Source organism: Sturnira hondurensis, unplaced genomic scaffold, assembly GCF_014824575.4.
Source record: "Sturnira hondurensis isolate 20B ecotype Veracruz unplaced genomic scaffold, ASM1482457v3 Scaffold0020119, whole genome shotgun sequence".
In the NCBI taxonomy this organism is placed as follows: Eukaryota; Metazoa; Chordata; class Mammalia; order Chiroptera; family Phyllostomidae; genus Sturnira; species Sturnira hondurensis.
The window spans coordinates 2,452,174-2,473,795 of record NW_028092750.1 but is presented as its reverse complement, the minus strand read 5'-3'; the positions used below and the strand labels follow the sequence as shown (position 1 = coordinate 2,473,795).

At 58.6% G+C, this 21,622-nt stretch overlaps 1 protein-coding gene across 4 annotated transcripts in view; it reads right to left on the bottom strand.

Annotated features, from left to right (window-relative positions):
* GFRA2 (GDNF family receptor alpha 2) overlaps positions 1-21,622 on the bottom strand; it is a 79,022-nt gene that overhangs the window by 26,237 nt on the left and 31,163 nt on the right. For all 4 annotated transcript variants that reach the window (XM_037028784.1, XM_037028783.1, XM_037028785.1 and 1 more), the window contains exon 5: positions 20,446-20,800. In XM_037028784.1, coding sequence (XP_036884679.1) covers positions 20,446-20,800 — 355 coding nt within the window. The remainder of the gene's footprint in view (positions 1-20,445; positions 20,801-21,622) is intronic.

Genomic DNA, 21,622 nt, shown 5'->3' with positions numbered 1-21,622 from the left:
AACACTGTGCTTCTCTGCAGCGATTCATCAAGACAACATCCATTATAGATGACATTTTTCCTGAACTAACAAAGGCTGTGAAGCTGGGGAAACTGGTTAAAAGGAAATATTTAGCTGATTCCAGAAACTACCCCAAAATTAATGACCCGCCCCTGCTGACCAGTGCTCCCTCTGTAATTCTGCCTCCCATGTGGACCCCTGCCCTGGCCCCGGCCACCAGAGTGGCAGGGTGGGGAAGGGGAGCAGTGCCAGCTCCAGGGACAGGCTCCCTTAGGAGAGCGAAGCTGTAAGTGGCAGCCACCGAGGCACATGAGACCAGATTATTGGTGGCCCCAACCTGCTGAGGCAAGATGAAAAATACAGCAAACTGCAGCTGCTGAGCTCAGCTGCTTTCTTCTTCCTTCTTTCCCCTTCGCTGAGGTTAGTGTTTCACAAAAAGGGCTTTATAACAGTAAAATCTATAAACCGGGGGGTTCCAATTTGTCAGCGAAGGTCAAGTGCACAGAAGCAGCGTCCAGGAAGGAGAGAGCCCAGGCTGCGGTCTCTCCTGTAAACAGGACGCTCACTGATGGGAATGCCCGCGTAAGGGACTTGCCACCCTGACAGACGCAAGGCCATGCAGCTGCTCGGGTAAAGAGTCTTCAGTCCCTCCAGGCACAGGCCCTTGCCCCCAGTCCCGAATCCTGCATGGGTTCTCCCTGTTCCTACTCTCCAACTCCAAAGCGAGCTACAACTTCAGGTACCCCTTGGAAACCAGAGGGCCAGGAGCCATGCCCAGTGCCTCACCAGAGCTGAGCACACAAAGCTACAATCCTGAAAAAGGTCAGCTTCCACCAGTGCCTTCCACAGGCAGTGGGCTGGGCGGAAATCAGAAGTCTTCCTGCATTCTGCTGGTGGTGGACGTGTCGGTGTTCAAAGGAAAGACGGAATACCATCTGCCGCTGCACTGACACAGGACACGCTGGCTGAGCTTTGGCGTGTGTGAGCCTGCGGTGGTGAGGAAGGGAGACCAGCTGCACAGCCAATGGCAGTGCTGTCTTTGAACACCCAGTGGACACAGTCTTCTGTGGCAACAGGTCTGCAAATCACACAGCGGTCAACATGCTGTCCGGAGGCCTCAAAACAGAGCCCTCCCAAACCAGGAAGCAACCTGGGAATGGCAAGCCAGGGTGTGGGAGCTGGTGGCCTGCAGCAGAGGGTCTGCAAAGCATGGGGGCTCACACTCTAACGAGGGTGTCCAGGACCCCACGACAAGAGGAGTCCATGCGCACAGATTGGAACGCAACTGAAATTACAAAATAATTGTACCCCCAGGGGCATTCAGGAGTTGGCATGAGATACAACAGCATCCTTGGCCCCTGCCCCACCCTGCGCTCAAACACAGACAGCACAGGGAATGTCACCTCACGGGCGAGGCACAGTCGATGTCTAGACTGGGCTTCCGTGGCCGAGTCATGGCCATGTACAACGCCAGCCTCCCGGGGAGGACTCCCGCTCAGCCCCACACAGCAGGCCTTCTCCAAACCTACCCCTTCTGACCCCTCCTGCTCTGAAGGGAGCAGAAGGGACAGCAAAGGCCCAGGAGAGAACAGCCACCCCGGCGCCCACTCTCAGAGCAGAGCCAGCCAGCACAGAGAGGCTGAGAAGTCAAGGCCTGGTCCTCCCAGAACCGAAACCTCAGAGCTGGGCCGTGCCAGTCCAGCGCCTCCCGAGCAGCCAGACCCGGAGCTGCACCCCCTTTATGAGGAAAGGAGGGGCAGCTGCCAGCAACGGGAGGCAGGGAAGGCGGAGACTCACGGGCTGGAGGAGGGCAGGCACCCTTCACAGAAGCCCACTGCCCAGCTCAGGGCGGGGAAAGCAGCTGGGGGGGGGGAGGGGCTCTGAAACCCGTCCGGTGGAAACTGGTACTGTGGGCTGTTCATGTTTGTATAAACATTGCTTTCAGTCCTGCCTTTGCACGTACTGACCTTCCAAACCAATACTAAATAACAAGAGCTGATGATTTTGAGAGTTTACCGTGCGTCCCCCAGCACATCTAAAAACATTACCACATTTAATCCCCAGGGACACCCTGAGACAGGCACCACGAAGTCCCCCAGTCTCTACAGAAGGAAACCGAGGCATGGGGAGAAGATACGACCACAGCTGGGATGGGCAGTGCTGGACTGGGGCTTGAGCCCAGGACTGCGTGTCCACAGGCCCAAGGCCACCGGGCCTCTAAGAAGTATGGACAGGTTTGGGCCACTGTTCCCATGAGCGACGGGCATCACCCTCTGAGGTTTGATGGGGGCCGCAGCATCCAAGAGAGGCCCCAGGTGGGATGACAGTCATGGGGGCAGAGTCAGGGCTGTCTGACCTTGAACATGCTCTGTCCGAGTTCCCCTTGAGAATGACGCCCAGGCTCCACCCGGAGGATGCTGGGCTTTTCAGGCACGAGGAAGGCCGGCCCCTGTCAAGCCTACTGTCCAGCTGGGTCTCTGCCCTCAGACTCGTGGTCTTCCTCCAGCTCTTCCCTCCCCCTGGGAAACCACAGCCCTGCCTGGTCCAGAACACACACCCCAGCCCGTCCTTTCCCCTGGCACCCCCAGCCCTGGCACCCTCCCCCCTCTCTCGGGAAGCCCCCGAGCCCCTTCCAGCCTTTCCTGTGCAGAACCTGCTCATCTGAGCGCCCCCTACCTGCCTCACCTGGGGTATTACCCACCCAGAACTTGGCAGAGCCTTCCCGCCGTGGGGCAACAGTGACAGCAGCCAGACCCCCTGCTCTGGCTGCTGAACCCCCGGGAAGTGCGGGGACCCTCCAGAGTGTATGAGTGCCCTAGGGTTGTCACAGTGAAGAAACAGCAGAAATTCATTCTCTCCCATTCTGAAGGCTGAGCCCAGGCACTGGCTGGGCCACATTCCCTCCAAAGGTGCTGGGCAGCCTTCCCAGCCTCTCCCCACAGCCGGTCCCCAACAGTCCTCGGCGGTCCCAGGCTCACAGCTACATCTCTGCAGGCTCTGCCTCCGCCTCCACACAGCCTTCTCCCTGTGTCCCCGTGTTTGCTGTCCCCGTGTGGTAAGGACACAGGTCCTTGGACTCAGGACCCACCCTACTCCAATGTAGCCTCCTCTCCACTAACTACATCTGCAAGATCCCATTCAAACAGACTGTGGTCTGAGGTTCCAGGCAGGACACCTTTCAGCCCGATCACAGCACGCAAAACTTCCCCACAAGCAGGCACTTGCCCTCACCCCACCCCCCACCCCAGCTGGGCTCAGATGTAGGCTGAGACCCTCTGTGTGTCCGTCCAGCTGGGGCAGCCACTCCACCAAAGGCAGGCTTTCCCTCCCCAGGGTCTCTGCATCTGCTGCCCACCTGGGGCTGGGCCTAATTCCCTGTGGGAGACAGGCAGGGCTCCCTGTGGGTAGGTCCTCCAGGCTGCCCTAGTGGAGATTAGGAGCCCTCCACCTGATGGTCTCCAGGACCTACAGGACACAGTGACAGCCCCAGGGGAATAATTCCTACCCAGGACCAGGACCAGGACCAGAACCAGGACGGGTCAAGCCAGGACAGCTGTGGGGACCTTGCCTCACTTCCTCGGGCCCCAGACCACTCCTAGGTCACCCAGGGCCAGGTGTGCCCCCAGCGGGGGGGTTAGAGGCCCAGCTGCACTTGGCAAGGCGCTGCCTCGGGGTCAACCAGGCCTGCACAGGAGCTCGGCCCCTTCCTGCCAAGCCGCAGCTGCTTTTAACTCAGCCTCTGGGGGCCCGGCCCCTCCGTCTGCCCTGCACACACCACTGGGGTCTCTCCACACTGATGTCCCATTTCCAGCAACTGTCTGGACTCACAGCAAATACTCTGATTGTTTCCAGAGGATAAACAAGCAGGGGTCATTTTAATAGTACAAATGCCAGCTGGATATTAAAACAAAAGTGTTTGGATGTTCCAAACAAATGAAGAGCAGATAAATCTGGGCCACTCTCCAGCCCAGCACACTCCACCTCTGATTAAAAAGACTCCGGAGAACGAGGAGAAGGGGAGACACCAGCACACAAAGTTCTCCTCGCAGGTGGACCTAGGAAGGGGCCTAGTGTGTCAGGCTGCTGGTTCCGCCGGCACCGGCCCCCGGGGCCGAGTGGGTGCACCGTGTGCCTCGGAGTTCAACCCTCACTGCCACTACCCAGGGGGCCCAGGGAAACTGGCTCCCTGGGCCCCAAACCCAGGTGCCCTCTGTTTCAGTGTTAGGGGGGACCTGGATCGGAGTTTCCCAAGTCCCACAGCTGGTGGAGCCACAGCGGGGAGACGAGGCAGAGTGACAAGGAGAACCTGGCCTGCACGGCGGCCTGCTGCAGGATCCACTGCACCTCAGCAGCCATGTGGTCTGGGGCAAGTCACTCAACCACACGTCTAGTCCTCAGTGTCCTCATCTGAACACAGACAAGTAATGACAGTGCTGCCTTAACGCGCTGTGAGAGCACATGGCGTCAGGCCTGAACATTCCTAACAGTGACACGGTGCCCCGCTCAGGAGAGCTCCGTCAATGTCACCTGCCTTGGAAGGCCACATCCTGTGGGGCAAGCCTGCCTCCTGAGAGGGTGGAATTCCCGGTGTCAACGACAGAGGGCGGGGCAGGCACCCCGTGGCAGCTCGCTCTCTAGGGTCCGACAGCAGACATTCAGGGACTGGGGCCTGTGCCCAGCAGGCCCCAGTGGTGTCACAGCGGGAGGTAAGACAGGGCTGCAGCCCTAGAGTGCGCACCGGGTCTGGGGGCGGCCAGCAGCGAGGGCTCTTCCCTGGGCTCCTCTGCTTCTGTCTCCCCTGACCCCAGAGGTAGGAGAAAAGGGAGAGGTGCTCCTCCTGAGCCCAAGTCTTGCTGGGAGCAGGGCTGCGCTGTCCTTTCTGGCCTGCAGGCAGGCGTGGTGGCCAGATCCCCAGGGGAGAGGGTCCCCAGGGACAAGGCCCCCCTTCCTCTCGCAGGCTTCCCCTTCTTCAGCTGTGCAGGGCATGGGGTCGTCGTCACTGAAGAAGAAGGCGGTTTCTCTGTAGAAGCAGCACCTACAGCTCAGGCACACGGGCGGGGCACACTGACCAAACCCACGGACAACACGCAGGACCCCTCACATCGAGCACCCCTCCTGCACCACCACACGTGCACGCACTCACTCCAGCAGCCCTACGTGAACACACTCAGCCCCCCAAAACACACGCTGTCTCCCCTGCCCCCATGGCCACCCCCAAGGGGCTCAGTGACCTGGGCACAGTCACCAAGGAATGACTCCCTCACTTCTGCTCTTCCGACCACAGCCATTAGGAGGCCATGTCTCTCCCTGGCCTGCCTGGCCCCCGTGTTTCTGGACCTGGGGAGCCCCAATACCACAGAGGAGCATCCCAGGGCCCACAGACCTGCTGTCGGACCTCGGAAACCTAGAGTCAGAGGTAGAGTAGCTCCAGAACTCTCCATGCTGAGGTCCAGCTGCTGCCCAAAGGGGAGCGGGTCACCTACAACCTGCCCAGCTCCTGTCTGCATGCCCGAGTGCGGGGATGGGGGCTGCCACATCCATGCCACCTGCAAGCCCCTCCTGACAGCTCAGCCACTTGGCACCATCCACATGCCGTGGCTCCTTGGAATCTCTCTGTCCCCCACACCTCACTCAGCCATACGGATGCGTGCAGCACCCACAAACTACACACACCCACGTCTTCTCATGCAGACTTACTGAATCATAAGAAGCAGCACAGAGCCTTGCTCTCCCACCTGGCTGGGTTGCAGGAACTTTGTCAATGCCGAGCCCACAGTTCTCCTCGGGCCACCTCCTCCCACTCCCCTGCCCCAAGTCCCAGAAGTAGGGCAGGTCATAGCTTATAAAACACGGAAACTGAGGTAAGTTCCACTTCATTTAGCCCCTTTGTTTTCAGGTAGAGGATGAACTCCAAGAGTGCTCTGAGGGTTCCTAGGGAAATGGGTACCACTTTGGGGCAGGACCCAGGAATCCCAGCCCAGGGCTCATTTCTTCCCTGGAGCTACCGATGCGACCCCAGCTCGCCCTCCCCTGTATCTGAAGAGAAGCTAGGAGTGAGTGATTTCTACCTGTCCTCACAGTGCCCCTGCGGAGAGGCCACATCACTGCCCCATCTCCCATTCAGTGCTCAGTGTCAGAGGGTGATCAGTGACAGCCCCAGGGTGAGAAAAGCCACCCCCGAGACCAAAACCACCCTCACCTGAATCCCTGCCCGTGGGCGGTAAAACCATTGTGACCTGAAGTCACAGAAAACCAAGGAGCATGAGGATTCGGTCATAATATTTCACACAGAAAACAAAGTTCCCGTATTCTCATCCATCTCACTAACCAACTCTAATTCCGAAACACCTTAAAACACTCTCTTGTCCTTTTTCCAAAGTCAGTTTAAAATACGTATTTTTCATCTAAAGGGCCACAGCAGAAGAGCACTGTCGCAGGCCTCGCACCCAGCAGCCTGCCAAGAGTCGGGAAGCCGCCCGCACAGAGTACAAAGCTTGTCCCCAAAATGGGTGTTTCCCTCCAAAGGAAACCTCTCATCTCCTCGCCTAAAGTCTGGTGGCTCAAGAGTGCACCTGGTTCCAACACACAGGCACGGTTTCTCTCCCCAGAAGAAAACCAGCAAAAGAGAAAGGGAGGCAAGACAGAAGGACACTCCCTGGGCAGACGACCCCTTAGCAGGAAGTAACAGCAGGCGCAGTGGGAGCCGGAGACACCAGGACAGCGAACCACAGCGGGCCCCAAACTCACGGTCTCGGATTAGATGTTAGTTATAAGGAGGGCCTGCTTAGTGGGGGACAAACAGTCCCCTATGAGTCGATGACACTGGAAGGCATGGCCAGCACCGCCTGTGTCTCGGGGGAGGGGTACGTTACCTTCTACAGGCTCCGTTCAGGAACACAGAGCACTGGGAACTCCAGGAGGATTCCTGGCGCCCCGCCCAGTGCCAGGTCCGGGCTCAGGCGGGGGTGAGTGACAAGCCTGGGTGTGACAGAGAGAACGCAGGAGGCTGGCTGCGGGTGAGTCAACTGGGTGAGGAGGCCGCTGGGTCCCACCTGCCCCGCGGGGCAGGACAAGAAGGAATGAAGCAGTGAGAGGACCTTTTTCTTCCTCTCCCCTCCCCGACCCCCAGCATGTCTTTTCTAGACCACTGGCCTGATTTTGAGGCCAGGAGGCCTGGGTGTCCCTGCCGCTAAGAAGAGGCTGTGTTTTCAGTCCTGGCTGAGTAGCTCATCAGTTGGTTTGAGCATCATTGCTTAGAGCAAGGTTGCTGGTTTGATTCCCTAAGGCGCATATAAAAGTTAATCAACGAATGCATAAATAAGTGCAACGCCCAATCAATGTTTCTCTTTCTCTATCTCTCTAAAAATCAATAATTTTTAAAGCCTTATTTTCAGAAGCCTGATGAAGGCCAGCCAAGAGCTGGAGACGCCCAGGCCCTGGAGGAAGAGGGTGGAGAAGGCCATGGGGAAGAGAGCAAGCCACTCCCCAGGCCAGACTCACCCTGGGCCCCTGCAGCTGCTGAACAGGAGCCCCACCGCCTGAGGGCTCCTGCTGGGTGAGCCTGGGCTCAGTGGGATTTACCACTGCAAGGGCACAGGGGTGGCCCACGAGGCAGAAGGCCCAGCCCCAGAGTGAAGCTGTCAGAGAGGCAGTCCTACCCTGGCCAGCAGCCCCTGCCGACAACCTAGACCACCCTGCAGGCCACCCACAGGGGAGGCACGTCCTGCTAGCCAGGGAGGAAGAGTGAACCAGGAACTGGTTCAGAAAACTCAGGAAGTGTGATCTGACCCCAGAGTGCCGTGGAGTCAAGTCCACACACTTCAGAGTGCAGTCATCCTAAGAATAGCTCCAACGGGGGCTCGGACAAAGTGGCGCTGGGGAGCAGGGTGCAGAGCACGACTTCCTGGAAGACAGAGAGGCTTCCGAGAGGTGCTAACCTCGAAGCAGCACCTTCTCCGATGAACGGGCACTCTCCATTCCAGGCAGGGGACCTGTCCCTGAAGATCCCAGCCAGGGGCAGAAGCGGAGGCAAGTGACACACTCAGAGAGGCTTGGGCTGAGGCCCCAGGACAGAGTGCCCGGGCAGGGGGCTGCAGACAGAGTTCCGGGGGAGGCAGCTCAGAGCCAGAACCTTCTGGAAGCAGAGGCAGGAGGGTCCTGGACATGAGAGTTTGTTCAAGTTCGTTCTGAGGACTCATGGGATAGCTGCTCACTGCGGGTTGATGCAAAACCCATTCCCAAGTGGCCTGTTCACCTGAGAAGCTGCAGGGACTGCGTATTGGGAGTGGCCAGGCTCCCACATTCCACATCTGCCTCCCAGCTCTCTCGGGGGCCACGGAAGAGGCCCGGACGCCCCTCAAGTCTCCAGGCACATACCCAGGCCCAGCCCCTGGCCTGCCTGCAGCCGGCAATCAGGGCGGAGAGTCCTTTTTATTAGAGTGAGCAAGATTACAACGCTGGCGCTTAGCCACAGTCTCTGGTTAGAACAAAGGGTCAAAGCCCCCAGTCCCACAGCAGCCTCCACGTGCACCCCACTCTGAGGAGCTGCCCTCCCAACGCTCCATGGGGAACGGAGGGGGAGGGAGCGAGAGCCTGGCCTCCTCCACTGTCACCACTGGCAGGTGAGCGCAGGCCCAGCAGAGCCCATGGCTGAGCTGGGGCCCCTGGAAACCCTGATCTAGTTAAAATACATCTATCTGCAGCATTCAGAAAATAGCTATCCACAGTATTGCTTTCAGCTATAATGGAAAACTGATGGCTTTTATCTCCCCAACTTTATGACTATTGATGGGATAGAGGCTGAGGTTTGATGACCATTTAATAGCCGACCCTGTGCAGTTAGCAGAGCCTCGGAAAGCAGTGAAAGTGCCGAGATGATTGTCTGGCCCAGAAATCTTCGCTGAGGTCCAGGGAGCAAAACAACCACCCTCCCCGGGATCCAGCAGAAGGAAAAAATCAAAGTCATCATCATTTCTGTCTCTCCCCCCTCCTTTCCGCCATTGACCTTTGGGAGGTAGATCCAAAGGGAGGCAGGGGAGTGGGGAGGGACCCCAGCAATGTAGGCATGAGCCCTAATGGAGAAAGGGGGTGAGGGAGGGAACTCTGGGCTGGGAGCCTGTGACGGACACCCAGGCCCCCCGGCCCTTCCTACTCATGGATGGGTTGGCAGGACAACCAGAGCTTGGGACTACCAGGCCCCAGGGAAAGGGCTGGAAGGGAAGAGCGGAAGCGGAAGTCTGGTCGAGCTGCCCGCATGGTAAGAGTGAGGGAACGTGTATGAAGACATGCTGCGCGTGTCACCCACGGGGCCGGACGCAAACCCAGGGACACTGGAAGGCCTTAAAGTCCAGGCAACCGCACGCATGGGGACGCTCACGAACACTGAAATGGTCATAATGTACTTGGAGATGAAAAGCAGCTTATAAAACAACACATACAGAACGACATCATTTTTGTTAAAATCCATGCATGTGTATTTTAAAAGTCTAGAGGTGCACATCCATTCCCCAGAATGTCAACCCCAGCTTGTTTCAGGGGTGTTAGGATCGCGGGTGATTTCTACTTTCTTTAGTATACTGTCCAGCCTTGCATTTTACAGTGAGCACATATAGTTTTTATAATTGGTAAAGTGAATTTCATTTTGACAATTAGGTAAAAAGGAAAAAGAAGAGAAAAGGGAAAAGAGATAGGGGGATGTCAGGGAGGGGAAGGGAGGGGAGGGGAGGGGAGGGGAGGGGAGGGGAGGGGAGGGAAGCACACCTCCTGGATCACTAATCCGTTCCCTTCACTTCACCCTGAAACAGGAGGGCAACATTACACCTGCCCCAAAGGGACCTAAAAAGGTTACCAACCTGACACTCTTCTGAGGCCTGGCAAGGGGCCCCCAGCCCCTGCTCAGTACCTCGGAGAAGGGGGAACTCACTACTGCCACAGTAACTCATTCCAGGTTCCAGCAAGATGAGTCAGTTACAGGCAGAGGCAGGACTGGAGCCGCAGTGGTGTTAGGACTTAGTGTAACTCCTGACCCAAGACTCTGTCCACCTGACTCCGTTTCTTTCTGTTCCTGAGCAACATGTTTGGAGAACCCCAAGCCTGCTGGGGTGGGGGACCCACAGGTGGGACACCATGGGGAGGACCCTGTCTGCTCTGAGTCTCCCCAGAGCATCTCAACCCCAATCCCTCCCTCCCTCTTTCCCTCCCTCTCCCTAGTACCTTTTTCTTCAAGCAGGATATCCCCCCACTGCCTGGGACAAGCCATGCTACCCCCTCCTATCCCATCTCCCAGAAGGCTCTGCCCATAGGGTGCCCTCCCCTCCCCCAACCCGAGTGGCAGGATGGACCTTGTCTCCCCAGCACCCCCTGCGGCTCTGCCAGCCATCCGCCCCCACCCCCTCCCCGCAGGCCCACAGCCAGAACTTTAATCCTTGCAACACTCGGTCAAGGAGGGCCTGCTCTCCCTGCCCAGCGTGGCCACAGGGGCGAGCCTTGGCTTCCCAAACGAGCTTGGAAGCACTCTGAAGGAAGCACTGTTTACCCTGTGTCCGGGGGCCAGGCCTGGGCTCTCTGCTTGTCCCGCCTCATTTTACTTAATCCCATAATCGCTGTCTCCAGCCCCATCTGTCTCCTGAACTCCCACACAAATACTTTGCTAACATTTCCCTTTACACGTTCCAAAGGCTTTCAAACAACAGGCTCAAAAACCAAACATCTTCCTTCTAATGCTCAGACCTCCTCCTACTCTTCCTGCCTCTCAGGTCAAGGCCACCCGGCCAGAGACCTTGGCATCAGGCTTCTCCCTGCCCTCACAGAACATGCCCGGTAAGTGCCAGGGGCTGGCCCCTCTCTGCAGGTCTCTGCAGTGGCGTCTCAGACCAGGACCTCCCCCAACCCTGGCCTCAGCCCGGCCACAGTGGGTCCCCAGCAGGACTGCCCGACTCCAGCCTGGCTCTCCTCTGACCACTGTGCACGCAGCAGCCCAAGGGGTCTTTCTGAAGCACCCACTGGATCCAGTCCTTCTCTTGCTTCAAATACTTTGGGGCTCCCCATTGTCTTTCTGAGAAAAGCAGCCCCCCGCAAACTGTGTAAGGGTTTCAGGCGCTGGTTCTCCCCTCCCTCAGGGCCCTCTTTTAACACACACACACCCTCTGCGAGGGCTGAGGGCTGGCTCCCAGGTCAGGCCCTCATGCCCCCAAGCTGACCTGCTTGCCCCCGCCCCAGCCAGCCTCCAGGCTGGCCTCCACCCTCTGGCCTATGCAAGCCTGTGGGCCACTCAGGGCAGGCCTACAGAAGTGGGGCCCCATGACAGTCCTGGAGAACAGGGTACCCGGCTCCTGTCCTTATTCAGACAAGGTGTGCAGAGGCCCCGCTGTGTGAAGGACCCTCCCAAGCTCACGAAGCTGTGGAGGCGAGGACCTGAAGCCGGGACTGGGACTCCAGCCTCTTCACACACTTCTGACAAAGACATCTGGGGGTGTCTTTCCTTGGGCAGTACCTGCACTCAGAGAGCACCCCCAACGGGCTCAGGGAGGGAGGCACTGCACACTCAGAAGGACACTTACCACACTAAAGCAATGATCTTGGTCTGGGCAGGGTGTGAGCAGCTCTTCCGAAATTTCCCTCTCGCTGGACATGAGGAGCAATGTCTCTGTACACAGCTCAACGCCCCAGCCCACCCGAGGAGGGAGACCTGGAAGAACACAGCTGCCTGCAGGCCTCCTAGCCTTCCAGACAGCCTGAAAGGGCCCCGAGCAGGGGACAGGGTGGTAGGGGTGGGAGTGGGGAGTGATGCGGGGAGGGAAGCTGGCTCTGGGACACCAGGCTTTGCTACTGGGGAGAAGAGGGGAGGGAACAGGCTGCCTCCCCTCTGTGGACAGGGCCCCAGGAAGGCAGAGAGCACATCCTCCCTGGCCTCCACGTCCTGCCCCTGCACCGCCAGGGAGAGGAAGAGCAGGTCACCCTGGGACCCTCTCCAGCTCTCCCCATCTGCAGGCAGAACAGCAAGGCTGCCCTGGGGGGCCAGGCTGTTCCCTCTGGGAGGGGGCCGTCCAGGCTGCTCAGAAGGGCACGGGGGGCGGGGGGGGGGAGAGAAGGGCTCTTCTGGCTGTGGCTGGAGAAGCTGGTCAGTGGCAACTGCACGATGGCTCCCAGAGCCCAGGAACATGGCAGGTGGGGACGTTTGGGGTCCCTGTCCCATTGCAGTGTATGGGTCACCATGCAAGACCATCAGGTGCTTCAGGCCCACACCAGGGTTGCCCCCAAGGCTGGGGCCTCAGGACCTCAGACTGACCCTGGTCAAGGTGTGGGCAAAGAGCTACACAGCACCATGGTGGCACACCCAGCACCACCCACAGTGGCAGTGACCCCCCAAAACCAAACCCACGCTGGGTTCCCCTTGGCCTTTTATCCGAGGAAGGGACAGGAGAGCGACCTCTCCACGTGGGAGAGATGCCTTTCCCTGAGGGTTTTCGCCAGGAAGCTCTGACCAACTCACAAACATTTCTGGAGCCCTGACCAGGTTTCGGTGATCACCACGTCCCCCGAACTGCTGTGCAGGGGCCACTGACGCACACCACCTTCTCAAACCCTAGGGTCATGCTCGTCCTTCTGGCTCGCTGGGCAGCATCCGACAGAGCTGCCCATTCCCTCTTCTGGAGTCGAAACTCCCCGACTCCTGAGGCACCCCAGTAACACCCCCAAACCCTCACCAGGCACATCCAGGGGCCAGGAGCACCCTCAGGGCAACCCCGGTGCCAGCCTCTCCCTAGGATACCCTGCCCTTCCCCAAGCCTCAAGCACCCTGAGCGCACCAACACCCAAAACTGGCAAGTCCAGTCAACCTCAGACGGGAGGCTCCCACAGGCGTCTCAAAATCACCAGGCTGAAAGCGGAATTCCTAATTTCCTTCCCCCCCCCCCCGCCCACCAAGCCTTCACCATCTCAGCAAAATGGCCCCCTCACCACTAAGCTTCTTGAGCCAGAGCCTGTGAGTTACCCTTGAGATCCCCCATTCCCCTCACTCCCACACTGAGCTACATCATGCCCATCTCCAAAATACCTCAAATTTACCCACTTATCTCTCTCCACGTGGCCACCCTCTGGCCGTCGATGCCCCCATCTCCGATCAAGGGACACCAGAATAACCTCCTCCCCCCGCCCCATCTCCTCCCTTAACTCTCCGAACAGTAGCCAGAGTCACCTGTCACATCACAATTTTAATAGTGCCACTACTTGCCTTTAGGAGCTTCCTTCTAACTGTACTTAGAATAAACCCAAACCCCTCACTGTGGCCTGCAAGGCCCTGTGTGACCCGGCCCCGCCTGCCCCCCAGCCTCCTGCACCCCTCTCCCAAGTGCCCTCGGCAGCGCCAAGTCCCCGCCCTCCTCCAAACGCCACACGCTCCGTGCCCTCCGCCTGCAATGTTCTTTCTCCCCTCTGCCTCACTTGGGCTCTGAATTCTTCAGGCCTCAGTTTAAAGGTCAACTCTGCAGATAACATTTTCCTGACCGCCCTCTTCGAAGTAGGCCTCCCCTCCTTCCCCCATTTTCGCCATTTCTACATCTGCCCGCTCATTTCAAAAATGTTAATCCTAGACTCGTCTTCCCACCTGATTATTGTCTCTCCTCCACGAGATGGGAAGCTCCCAGGCGGCAGGGGCCAGCTCCACTGAGCTCCCCAGTCAATCCCGGGTGTGGAGCTCGGCACCCGACGTGCAACGACTGCTTGTGAAATGAGCAAATGACATACGGTAACATGATCTAAGGGCACTAAGGGTATCGGAGACCTACCTGGGAGGAGAAACTAAGTATTAAAGGAAAGTCACATGATCGGTGCCACAGAAGGGACACAGACACACCTGCGCGGAAGGTGTGGCTGAGACGGGGCTCAGGACAAGTCAGGCACTGAAGGAAACCTAAGTCTCGGTTTGATGGACAACGAGGCCGTGCCCCACGCTCAGGGTGACATGCTGAAGCCCTAAACCCCAATGTGGTGGTGTTTGGAGGTGCAGCCTTTGAGAGGGGAGGGTGGAGCCCCCGTGACAGAATCAGAGGCCTTAGAAAAGAGGAAGAAATGCCAAATCTCTCTCTCCCTGCATGTACCCACCAAGAAAGGCCACGGGAAGAGCACCCTCACCGAGACCCCCGCCTGCCAGCACCCTGACCTTGGGCCTCCAGCCTGCGGGACCGTCAGAAAGGAATGTGTGTGGTTTAAGACCCAGCAACAGTATTTGTTACAGCAGCCGAGCAGACTAAGATGCCAGCAAAGAGAGGGCCCATGGCAGTGAGTGGAGGCAGAAGCGATCAAGGAGCCGGTAAACAGAGCGAGCTCAGGGTAGCGGAGCGTGCCCTGCCCTCGTGCACGCAAACACCACACTCAACACCTGCGGGCGATGCACAGTCTGCTCCACCAGGACAAGCCTCGCCAACTCCGATTCTGATTATTTCGGCCTCAGAGGCATCTCGCCACACCGCTCATCCCGACAAGTGGGTTCTCACACAGAATTAACTCCACAAGAGGGTGTACCTCACCTTTGTGGGGTGTGAGTTCTGTGGAGCCCAGATGCCAGAGAACTGCCTGGATGGTCAAGGTTAAAGGCACTTTCTTCCCAGCTATGCTGACGTGGCCAGAGCAGGAAGATGCAGAAACCAGGTCTTACACACTAGACACCTAGGCAGCAGCTTCTCTGTGTCTCTTCTGCTGGGCCTTTAGTAAAGAAATGTTCAACATTCCAGCCTTACCTCAACTCGCCACAGGAAGTTCCAAGAGGAGTCCCCTCTTGGAAGTCTGAGGGAGAGAGGGACAGTCTGAGTCTGAGAGGAGTCTGAGGGACAGCTGAGGGACAAAAGAAGCTGAGGGACAGCCCCAAGGAGCCAGGAATCTCTCCCAGACCTGTCCACCCACGCTCACCCGACACCCGACAGACACCAGACACACCCCAGCTAGGCTACAGGGGGCTTGTGGAGGGGTTCGTTCCTGTTCCCTGCAGAGAGCCACGGGGCGGGGACCCCAGCCTTCTGCCTGCTTCACAATCCCTTGGGACAAGGACAGTGTCCACTGCACAAAGCAGTCCAGGCAGCCAGGGGAGCCCCCGGCTAAAACCTATTAATACACATCCTCAGCACCCAGAGGTTACATCACAGCCCAGGGCATGGCACGGGGCCAGCGCCGAGTTATTTATATCCTCTTGGCAGACAGCAGAACTGGGTGTTTCAGAGGGCCTCTTCCACAGGAGGCTTGGAAGGAACAGAGTTTGCAGGCGACAAGACCCTCTTTCCCACAGTCCCCCCGCCACACACACACACACAAAACACACACACACACACACACACGATCCAGACCTCCACGCTCATCCTTGCAATGAGTGTAAGCTGAGACGGGAGAAACCAAGGGAAAAATAAAAGCAGGTCCTAGCCCACTGCGGGGCTGGGGTGAGCGAATTCAGCCAAATCCCAGGGATTCATTCCAAGAGCTCCTCCAGGCTTTCCAGACTCCGTATCAGAACTTTTTAAAGGAAAAGCCTCTCCCAGTCTCACGTCCACAGCCCTGCAGGCCGGTGGACTGGGAACCAGACACAGCAAAAGGCCCAGCTCGGGCTCCCAGGCTCAGGCACCTGCACGACCAGCAGGAACCATGGCTCAAGCAGGACTTTCCACTCTCACCCCAAACTGTTGCTGGTCCAAAGCAGGAGGTTTGGAAGGGCTTGCAATAACTGGGGGCCCCAGCAAGGAGACATCCTCCCGTAACCAAAGACTTCAAACGCCAACGCTCTGTCGTCAGTGACATCTCGTGAGACAGTACAAGAGCGGTCTGCCAAATATAACACGGGGGGTGTCCAGGGCCACCGCTGGGGGTGCCGACAGCACGTCCACAGCCTCACTTTCATCTAGTGCCAGCTGAGGTGGATCCTGGCCTAGCTGCTCTCCAGGGACCCAGAAGCCTGGGCCCAGTGAGGCTGACGTCCCGTGCAGAAGGTAGAGAGACCAAGCAGGAGTGGGCACTGCAGCACCGGAGCGCGGGGTGCAGCCCCGAAGAGGCCTAGGGACGTCACTCCCAACGAGTCAGCCCAGAGAGGCCCTCCCACCTCGACCCCGGTCAAGGTCCCCAGGGGGTCGAGGTCCCAAGGCCAGCTTTGTCCTTTGAGTGTCCAGGAAAAGAAGGCTTAGGGGGCCCCAGTTCGTGCTCCAAACACCGTGGCACTGGGCTGTCCTGTTTCCACAGCAAAGGTGTCCCCCTGCAGCGCCCACAGCAGTGGGGTGGGGCGCCCAGAAACCCTGGAAGGGAAAGGAGCAAGTTCCTTCCAGGGGTGCAGTAGACAACAGCCTGTTCTCCAGCTGCCTCTCCCTCTCCAGCCACCCACCCCCTCCAGGTCTCCCACAGTGTCCATGATCCAGGCCTGCAAATCTGTGGCAAGAAGACAGCTCCTCCCCTCAAACCCACGCCATCTCATTTCCTCCTGTCTCTGGGGGCACAGTCTCACATGGAGGTGCAGGGGGGAAGGCAGAGTGGAAAGCCGTAGGCCCAGAAGGCTCCTTGGAGACACGTGAGCATCCCTGAATGACCAGTGATGAAACTGAGGCCACAGGGAGAAAAACGGCCCAGCCAGGACCGCCTGAGAGACAGGGGCAGAGTGACCACAGAAGACAGGTCCCCCAGCTCTGGGGCCACCATGACAACCGCCTCCACCCCACCACCCCCCGCCTGTTTCCCCACAGAGCACCTCTCCCACCCCAGCTCAAGCTTCCGCTCTGTGTCACAGGCAGAGTCTCCAAAGGACACTTAGCTGTGATGTCACAACCCCCCAGCCCTATCAGCCTCATCCTAAACGCAGGCTCCACCCTCACACCTGCCCCACCACTTGCAGGAAGGAGAAGAGGAGAGACAGCGAGCGGAATGCCCAGGTTCTGGACCCAGGAGCTCACTTGGCCACAGCCAGGAGCACCTGGCACTTCCTGTGCAGGACCCAGTTCGAAAACCTGGGTCCAAGCACCTTGCTGGTCCGCTGGGCTCCGCGCCTATCAGAGACACCCACCCTTAGCTCCTGCGAGGCCTCCTGCCTGTCCCTCCCAGTACTGGGTCCTGTCTCACCACCTTTTTTCACTCTACGGTGTGATGTTCATCTGGTTTCAAGCTCCCTCATCTTCCAAAAAACAAACCAAAAAAAAAAACCCTCTGGCTCCTTAAACAGATACCAATATTCTATAAGCCACCAAAGTCAGCCCCGCCCTGGCTCCCGTCTCACTCCAGCCACAGACACCTTAGGGGCCACCCATGTCATCCCTCCTTGCAGTGCCAGTGGCAAAGGCGTGTTGGCGTTCGTGCAGTTCCTCCGCTCAGGCTGACGTCTGGGTGGGTTCGGCTCCAGGCCCTGCAGGGTCAGCGGGAGCACCTGGCCCACAGGTGCGCATGGGGTCCTGAAGGCCCCACTTGTCACCGCCGGGCTTAGCCTCAGGCTGGCCTCTAGCTCCCCGTCATTCCACCTGTGAGTGGCCTGACAACACTTCATCAGCACCAAGATAAGGAGAGAATGCGTCTGGATCCCAGAACTGGCGGCTCCCTTCCCTCAAGTGTGGGGGTCCAGCTGCCCCAAAAGTCTCTGCTCTCCCAGCTACCAGGGTGCTCAGAGCCCCTGCGGCCTGTGCAGCCACCCCATGCCCTTGTGGGCTCTGGGTTTCCCCCAACAGCCCTATTGTTGATGCAGGCTTAGGTTTAATTGCCTCAATCTGATGTGGGGTGTTTGGGGATAGATGTGTTTTTTGGGTAGCAAAAGAAAGAAGTCCCTTCCCATTCTTCCCAGCTTTCCCGGGGCCTGCAGCCAGCAAGGGGGTGAGCCCTTCTCTGGACTCCAGCAGCACTCCAGCAGCACAAAGCAAGGGAGTGTGCCCCTTGCTTCCGTGTACCCCTGGGACAGAGAAGACCTCCCCCTCCCTCTGCAGCCCCATCCCTCCCCACCTGCCGGTCCTTCTCAACCAGGCGGCCTGCACACACTGCCTCCACTTCTCTCTCCCTGACAGGCCTCCCACCGCAACCGGCTTCTACCCTCCACACACTCATACTCCCATTCTCGCACTCATCCACACACTTGCACACACACTTTCACATCCTCTCACTCATACATACCTACAGACTCACACCTATACCCTTTCATACACTCAGAGCTCCCTCACACTCTCCTATGAACACACATACACACTCACTGACACACCACCCACTCCCTCCCTAGGGAACCCCTTCTCTTCTGGATTGCGGCCTGCTCCCCTCCGTTGTCCTCGAGCCCCCCTCCCAGCCTCCTTGTTGCAGGCTCCTCCTCCTCTGCCCCTCCCCGAGGACCCGGTGTTTCCAGCGGTTCTGCCTCACACGACCAGCTTCTCTTACCCACCAAACACTGCAATGCCAAAACGTGCAGGCGCCCCCCACGTGGAACCCCTGTGGGCTCTACCAACCCTCCGGCAGCAGCTCAGTCATAGCTGTGGCTTCCATCACAGGTGAAGCGCCCAGCAGGTCCCGACCCTCCTCTCCACTGTGGCTCTGACACTGAGCTCCAGGCCCACAAGTCCTGGTGCCTCCAGACCCCACCAGGTGGACCAACGACACGGGCCCCCAAGCACCCCCCACTCCCCACACACTGAAGGGCTCCATCACCCCTGTTGTTCAGCCAGGAAACCCGGAGGTTGCTGCCCACTTCTCCATTCAAGAGATGCCCATGGCACACTCACCAGGCACCAGGCTCTGCGTGCAGAACGAGGGTCGGAGTACGGAAACAGACAGCTTTGTCTACAGGGACTTCGACCCAACACCCAGTCCTGTTGGGTCCACTTACCAGTCACCTCTGAAACGGCACACTTCTCCCCATCCCCACAGCACTCACTCCAGCACAGCACACTAGCCTGGGACGAAGGCAGCTCGGGCTGCACCCCAGCTCTGCAGTGCATCTGCCGTGGGACCCGAGGCAGCTCACTGTCCATGTCTCTGCTTCCCTGCTCCCCATGCAGAGACAGCCACAGTGCCTGCCTCACACGCAGTCTCACTGCAAGGACTGAAGGCGGTAAACCACACGATAGACCGCGGTCTTCTGCACAGTAAGCGTTCTTCCTGCACCTCCGTGAGCCCCGTTTCCAAGTAGCCCCGCCTGGGTGCCCCACCTTGTGGCCCACACTCCATACATGCCCACCACCTGTTCAGGTTGTCACCTACCCACCGGCCTTTGCATATGTTCTCCCAGCTGACTTACTCCCTGCCTTTCTCCCTCTCATTTTTGGAGATGCAGCTCAAGACCCGTCCTCTGGAGGCCCAGGCTGAGACACACGCCCCTCCCTGTGCTCCCTCCTCAGAGCGCCCTCACCCTGGCCCACTGCACTGGGACCAAGGCTCTCGTGGCTTCCTGTCTGGACCGCACACTCCTCCAAGAGCATCGTGTTCACCTCTGTACTGCCGGCCTCGGACCCCAGCCCTGGGTGGGAGAGGGCTCCATAAAGGCTTCGCAACAAACAGGAAAAGCAAGACAATTCTAAAAAGGCAAATTTCAACTCAGCGTAAAAACAAACAAAACAAAACCCTCCTAATAATTAGGCTGCACTTTTAAAATCCATGCTACTCGCCAGGCCCTGTGTTGAGGTTTGGGCGTCCAGTGTGTCATCACAGTGACCCTGGGACATGGTGTTTGTACTCTTGCTCCACAGTTAAAGGGACCAACATTTGGGACATTTATAAAACTTGCTCCAAGTGACACGGATAGTAGTGGAAAGTCTGGATTCAAACCCAGAGCTGTCTGACTCCAGACCCATGCTCCAGCCCAGCACGCAGCGGGCTCAGCTTTAACGTGGAAGGGCCTGCCTCTGTGCCTCACGAGAACCAGGACTGCCTGGGGATGTTGGGGTGGGGGCTTCCTTTGGAGGTGGAGCTGAACTCACCGAAGGCCACGTCCCCTTCCTGGCTCCAGCAGTCCAAGATTTAAATTGTAAGCTCCTGCCCTGGCCAAGCGGCTCAGGTGGTTGGAGCGCTGTCTCATGTACCAAGTTGCAGGTTCAATTCCCAGTCAGGGCACATACCTAGGTTGTGGGTTCAGTTTCTGGTCTGGGCATGTACAGGAGGCAACCAATTATTGTTTCTCATTCAGTCTCTCTCTCTTTCTTTCTCTCCACCCTCTTTCCTCTTTCTCTAAAGTCAATACACATATTCTCAGGTAAAGATTAAAATTAAGTAAATTTAAGTAAATAGTTCCTTGGGTTTTTGTCTTGGTTTCCCCGTGGTGCTTAACACGAGGCCGGGCACAGAGAATGCAAACAATTAACTTGTGCTGGAGGGAGGAAGGGCAGGCGGGAAGGAGGGCGGACAGCTCCCTCGGCACACATCCAAGTCACCCTCGTTGCCGGGCCCAGGATCACTGCCCAGCAGCCCCGGTGAGGCCAGGGAGGGAGGCACCCGGCGGCACCCGGCAGCCAGCGCTCTTACCGGCACAGGTGGTCGGTCCGGCACTGGCTGCGCAGCTCCAGGCAGTTGGGCTTCTCCTTGTCCTCGTAGGAGCAGCTGGGCAGGATGGTCTGCCGGCGGCGCTCGGCGCACGCCTGGTCCTGGCAGGAGCAGAAGAGCATGCGGTAGGTGTACTCGCTGGGCACTCGGTCGAAGAACTGGCGCAGGGCCTTGTGGCACTTGCGGCGGTTGCAGCGCTCAGCCGACGAGATCTCGCGGTTGCAGATGGAGATGTAAGAGGATCGCAGCTTCTTGCAGTTTTCGTTCAGGTTGCAGGCCTTGGCGGCGTCCAGGCAGTGGTTGCTCTTGGCACTGACCGCCGGGTCCGCCCCGGTCCCTGGACGGGGAGGGCGAGAGAGGTCAGAGGCCCACACAGGCAGGGCAATGACACACCACCCACTAGCTGGGACGCCTCCCAGCATTCCCTCTGCTCAGCTTCCGTCTGTGAAATGGGGTCACGTAACAGGCCCTCCCTCTTCAGGTGGTGGAAAGGGTTGAGCGAGTGGCTGTCCAGGCCCACGATGGGCCAGGGAGTGCGCATGTCCAGTGGGCGGCTGCCATGACAGCTGTCCTTCCAGAGCCTTATTAAGACTTATCGCAAGCAGAAGAGGCAAGCAACCAGGGTTCAAGGCTCTGTTTGCACAGGTGGGAAACAGGGGAACAGAGTGGCTGGCTCACGGCCACACAGCTGGGCGCAGCTAAGCCCAGACAGGGCCGGGCCCTGGGCACCAGCACAGCATGTGTGATCTTCCGGCAGGGACACTGCCAGAGGTTAGGGTGGGACAGTTCCCCCACGGGAGCTGCAGCAGCTGAGGCACAAACAACCCACCACCATCGGGCCCCTGAACTGCCCCGCACACAGCTCAAAGCGCCCCCAAGCAGGGCAGGGCAGGGCAGGGCAGGGCGGGGCGGGGGTGCCACGGCAACGGCTCATAGAAAGCTCTGATAGCAGAGTTTGGCCCTGGGAGGGGCGGGCTGAAGGTGAGCCCCGGGCTCTGTGGGGCGAGACCATCACCAGCCACAACCCAGGCGTGCCGCAGCCAGAGCCACAGCTTCGGGTTTCATGCCACTGCCATGGGCGCAAGGCAGGGTCCCCAAGAGTCATCAGGGTCCCCTGGACTGGCCGCCCCCACGAGGGGAACATGCAGCACAGGGACCA